At 33.5% G+C, this 5495-nt stretch overlaps 1 protein-coding gene across 1 annotated transcript; it reads left to right on the forward strand.

The window, feature by feature from the left end:
• The first annotated feature begins 4489 nt into the window (after nt 1–4489).
• On the forward strand, nt 4490–5309 carry LOC111016829 (protein CYSTEINE-RICH TRANSMEMBRANE MODULE 9). Its single transcript, XM_022292354.2, has 3 exons — nt 4490–4704; nt 4799–4964; nt 5079–5309. The coding sequence occupies exons 1-3, from the start codon at nt 4674–4676 to the stop codon at nt 5122–5124; spliced, it is 243 nt and encodes an 80-aa protein (XP_022148046.1). The 5' UTR covers nt 4490–4673; the 3' UTR covers nt 5125–5309.
• The last annotated feature ends 186 nt before the right edge of the window (nt 5310–5495 follow it).

The raw sequence follows: 5495 nt of genomic DNA on the forward strand, positions 1-5495 counted from the left end.
CTTAATTAAATTTGTTGGGTAACGACAATAGATGGTGGCATCAACCTATGGCATGCGATGGCAGCAGCAGGTTTCTAAGAAGCAACCAAATCTCCATTTCATTCATTATCTTTGAAATTTCCCCAAGGCTTTTTTATATATAAAATATGGAAAATGCAGAACTGAACAACTCAACCGACTCATAATATAATTTCATAAAATTGGTAGTTTCGAGGCAAGTCTATGCAGATGCAGGGTATATTTAATGTACATATATTCAGAATTGACAAACGCCGACTGAAAATTTCTATTAAATCCCACAGAACCAGCATCCCGCCTCCCTCGCACAGCTAATTTTGTAAATCCTGTCCCCATTTCTCTTTCTATAATCATTAATTTTTTAATTATGCTCTGGGTATGGTAATGGGATGTTTTATTTCCACAGCCTCTAAGACACAGGCTTTTTTTTTTAAATATATTTTAAAAATTATATATATATATATATTAGTATAATATAGTTTGGAATTGGAACTATATTATTTCAAGGAGTAAAAAGGGGAAAAAAACTAGAAATGAGTAACAAAATGTAACGTAGCGTCATATTTATTTACAAGGGTACAAAATTTAAGTCCTCTCCCTATCTCTACCTATATTCGGTTGCGATACTAAATTTTTACTTCTAAACAAAATGGGCCCCACAAACCCACCGCTATCTACAAAACTACTTCCCTTTATTACCGTTTGGATTTACAATTATAAACATTCCACCCTGGGGTGAATTTTTATAGACATTAACCTATTACCAACTATTTGCAGAAAGTTAAAATAAAAAAACAAAAAATCATAATCTAGATGAATTTATTATTAATCTTTTTAGTAAAATAATCTAGATTCATTTCAAGTATGAAGAAAAACCACATTTTTTAATGAAATTTTTAATTTATGTTAAGTGGTGTATTTCTCTCTCTCTCTCTCTCTCTCTCTCTCTCTCTCTCTCTCTCTCTCTCTCTCTCTCTCTCTCTCTCTCTCTCTTTTCTGTTTTAGATTCAGCTAAAAATAAAGGTAATTAAATTATGTTATGTTAAATTAAACATCCATTCAAAATATCAATAAAATATTTTTCATAATGTCGTTTACCATGGTCTTACCGGAAAGAATTAAATAACATTTTATTATTTTTTTTAGTATAATAAATCGGGGTCGTCGGAGATTTATACCTCAAGAAAAAAGAATAATATATAAAAAAGGAAGAAAATGGTAAAAAAGAGAACATATATGTGTTAGGAAAAGATGTATTTGTTTAATACTATTTTAACATTATTCGCTATGAAAGTTGGCGACTTAAAAAGTTGGCCAACGTATTCACGAGATTGCTCGGAGTCATAGGATATGTATAAATAATATAAAACTTCAATCTCAATAATTAATTTAAAAGAACAAAACTCTGGCCTTCCTATGCTTTGTTCTGTCCATAATGGCTACATCATCTTTTTTGGTGTTAAAATAAGAGACTGGGAACATGAACCGAAGCAAAGTTTAAAAGTTTAAGCCACAAATATGTATAATTAATTGAGAATATAAAATAAAGTGGAAAAGTACATCATTCGACATTGTGTACTACACCACCATATACACTAACCCGACTTTATTGTAAATCTTGAATAAAGCAGAGGAAAAAGTAGGGGTTGGACCGAATAATAACGAAGCATTTTCTTTTTCTTCTTTTTTTCTCTCTCTCTCTCTCTCTCTCTCTGTTTGGGTGTTGCTGTAGCTCCATTATTACCCCAACTCACACCTTACTTTGTCAATAAAGAAAACAAAAAAATGCCTTCCTTGGCCAATGAAAACAAAAACAGGACATCATAAAACGCCATTCAAAAGTTGAAAAGAAAAACATATCAAAAAGGAGATTTCGGTATTGCTATTATTTCATGTGGGGGTTGAGTCACTCGCAACCCAATGTCACGATTATTAATTTTTTTTTTTAATTTTAATTTTTCTCTCTTTTGGGATGGGGTGAAATAATTAATAATTAGAAAGGAAAAAAGAAAAAAGAAAAAAAGAAAAAAAGAAAGGAGATTGGGAAAATGGTGGTGGGATTTTAATATAAAAGGGGAAAGATTTGATGAGAGAATCGTGTGTTTGGGTGTCGTGTTTGTTCGTGGTTTCCCAGGCCTTTTAATGCCCAACTTGTAATTTTTTCAATGGACATGGGTTTTAGTTTATTTCTCATCAAATTCAGTTATGTTTAAAGTATCTAATACATCTTTAGACTTTTAATTTTATGTTTAATAAATCTCATATACTTTTTAAATTATGTCTATTTGGAAAAAAAAATATATATATATAGTTGATAGACTTCCAACATTATTGTCTAATTGGTTTATACCACCTTGGGTGGAGCTCTAAAATCTTAATTATATAAGGAGTAATTTAGAGGAAACCTTTAAATCTTAATAATTTTTCTAATAAGAGATGAAGCAAAAGTCCACATTTCTTTCCCTTCTTGTATGGTTTGTCGCTAATTATTATGTACTAATTAGTTATTATTTAATGATTCACGTGCGGAATTGATTTTAAACCTGGTAGATTACGTCAAGTGAATAAATTAATAACAAAATATTTATCAGACGTAAAATATAAAATTTAATTTTTTTTTTTTTTTTATAAACTTAAGTAGTAGTGTAAAGAGTGGTTAGAAACTTGTTAAATAGTTGCTGGAAAACAATCTAAAAAGTTAATTGACCGTAAGTTTAGAATTAATTGTTGAACGACAAATTATAGTATTAAATGTTAATAATATATGATGTGTTTGAGGGCGAAATGGTGGGTGGGATAGGGATAGGGATATAATGGAGATGGAGGGATTGGGTTATATTCGAAATGTGATATTGTAATCTAAATTACTTTCGAGTAGAGATATAATATAAATAAAAATAAAATTGAGGATTGGATTTGTTTTGTGTATGGGAATCTCATTCATCCACTCCACAAACATATAAAAAAACAACCTTCGGCTTTGAATATGTCCGACTTCACTGGTCTCTGTCAACTGTCATTATTTTGATTTCTAAAGAAAAATAAATATATTCATTTAATTTACGTATTAATAATATATTGTGGATGGAGCCCATCATTGTTTGATTTTTCTTGTATTGGAAACATACATATACACGCTATTCCTATACCTTACTTATCTCTCTCAACTCTCACCTCCCAACTCTTAAATAAATAAATATATTTTTATTTATATTTTGTTGTTGTTGTTAGCTTTTCTTGTGCAAGTGCTATAATAACCCATTTTTGACCGTTTGCTCTCTTTGATCAATCTCAATCTGACTGTGGATGTGGATGGTCCCCTCATTTCAATGTCCATAATCCATATAATGTCAGTCAGGACTCGAAATTCCCTCCTCCATCACCATCGCATCCTCTTCCTCTTCAATTATATGTCCTTTTTCCTTTCAACCATTCCCTTCCACCGACTCCCATTTTTCTACTCTTTTCTTTGCTTGCTTATGCTATTATGCACTTTATATTGATTTATTATGCAATAATAAATCAAAAATTAACCCTAAACCACTTTTAACTCTCAACATTATCAACTCATTATTATTATTATTTCCTTAACTCAACCCCCCTGGCCCCACTTATCAGATTCAAATCATCCCATTAATGTCATCCCCACCTCACCAACTCCATCTTTTTTTTCTTTTTACTTTCTTTTCTCCTTTCCCTTCTTTATTAATTCAGTTCTGATTTCTCTGTTTCCTTTTTACATATTTCAAAATTCAAAGTTGGACGGCTACGGTGCCCCCCAGGCCCCAATTACCATTTTTATTTTTTACTCACTTTATCCATACCTCAACATATGCTTCTCTGACCTTCTTCCTCTTGCCCTTTTGACCATAACTAATTAGTCGGGTTGTTTTTGTTTTTATTAGGAAAAAAAAAAGGGAAAAAGATATATTTATCTATCAGCTCTGGAAACTGCTTCGAGTTCGTAAATTTGTGTCACCTTCTTCTTAAGATTAATAAAAGAAGAAACGGAGGAGATAAGTTTTCGAAACTACGGTATTTTATTCAAACTTCAGATAAGTAACGACTCGGGCAAAGAAAAAACGGGAATTGATGTTTTAGTTCGTGCGCATGGGCCTGGGCCAATACTTTACACTAGCCCTTGGGCTCAGCCTGTGAAGCATATCGGGCTTTTAACTTGGGCCGGAAACCCAAACCCGTTGCCTCCATATAATGCGTGAGGCCGATATCCACCCGCTGGATTCTGGAACATAGCTCCATCCATTTGACCGGCAATACAAAGCAGTGAAACGCTGACCAAAATCTCCAGCCAATGGCAGGTGCACACGTCATACGCGCCCGAGAAAAGGCTTCTGGAAACTTTATGAAACCGCGTGTTCGTATGGAACTTTGCTTAGCGATGTAAAATTGTTTGTTGATGAATGACTCATACCATATATAGGTGACACGACCGACCTTTGGCCGACTCCAATTTCCATGCAACTTCTCTTTTCATATGCAAAATGTAAATATAAATTGCAAACGCCATGGTTTCTCCCAACATTCATAAACTCGATCGACTCATATTAATTCCTTTCCTCCCGCCTTAATCGTTTCTTCGAAATTCTTACTTTCTTACGGTCGAAGATTTCGGTTGTTGCTTTGCTTTTGCCGTCATGAGCCAATATCGCCCTCAAGAAATTCCCAGTAAGTGACACGATTATTTATTTCAATTGCAACTCATCTGATCTCTCTCTGTTTTGTAATCTTGTGATTAATAAAATGAACGACCGAATTGCAGTGGCGTACCCGGCGCCTCCTCCGTCGTATCCGGCGGCGGAGCAATTTAAGGGTCCTTATGTGACGGCTCCGCCGCCCGTTGGGTATCCGGTGAAGGACGCTCCTGTTGAGTACCCTCACCAAACTTCCCAAACTCAATCCAGAGGAGATGGCTTCTGGAAAGGATGGTCAGTATCTCTCTCTCTGATCAACTTTTGTTAGAACAATATTTGCCCTAGATTTTAAAATTAAACCGTTTATCATATTTACTAAATTATGGTTTTTTTTTTTTCTCCTTGTAGCTGCGCTGCCCTGTGTTGCTGCTGGGTATTGGATTGCGTCTTCTGATAAAGCTTTGGCTGAGAATTGAGACACATTCATTTTTAGTTTTACCCGTTTAGTATTCGGGTTATGTATCCGCCCTCTATTATTCTTCTGTATTGTTTTAGCATACTCGTCTTTCTTTTTTCAGAACATTCATTGATTTGATTGTCATTTATTTTTGTTAATAAATAAAATTTCATTACGTGATACATTTGATCCTATTTGCTTTCCTCACAGCAATAATCTATTCAATTTAGTTTTTGTTTTTGAAACTAACCTACGACTACAAAAATCCAATCTCCACCCAAAGTCTTTTTGTAGTCAACTGTCAAAATATATGGGATGGCTGTATGAATATATAACATCAACATCAATAATTTTTACATCGGCATTAT

Source organism: Momordica charantia (genome assembly GCF_013281855.1).
Source record: "Momordica charantia cultivar OHB3-1 chromosome 4 unlocalized genomic scaffold, Mcharantia_2.0 BLBB01000004.1, whole genome shotgun sequence".
Taxonomy (NCBI): Eukaryota; Viridiplantae; Streptophyta; class Magnoliopsida; order Cucurbitales; family Cucurbitaceae; genus Momordica; species Momordica charantia.

Bases quoted from the DNA above. Each gene is read 5' to 3' on its own strand.
- LOC111016829 (XM_022292354.2), top strand. From the start codon at position 4,674: ATGAGCCAATATCGCCCTCAAGAAATTCCCA. The intron at 4,705-4,798 runs GTAAGTGACACG...ACCGAATTGCAG, and splicing joins TCGCCCTCAAGAAATTCCCA to TGGCGTACCCGGCGCCTCCT. The intron at 4,965-5,078 runs GTCAGTATCTCT...TTCTCCTTGTAG, and splicing joins GATGGCTTCTGGAAAGGATG to CTGCGCTGCCCTGTGTTGCT.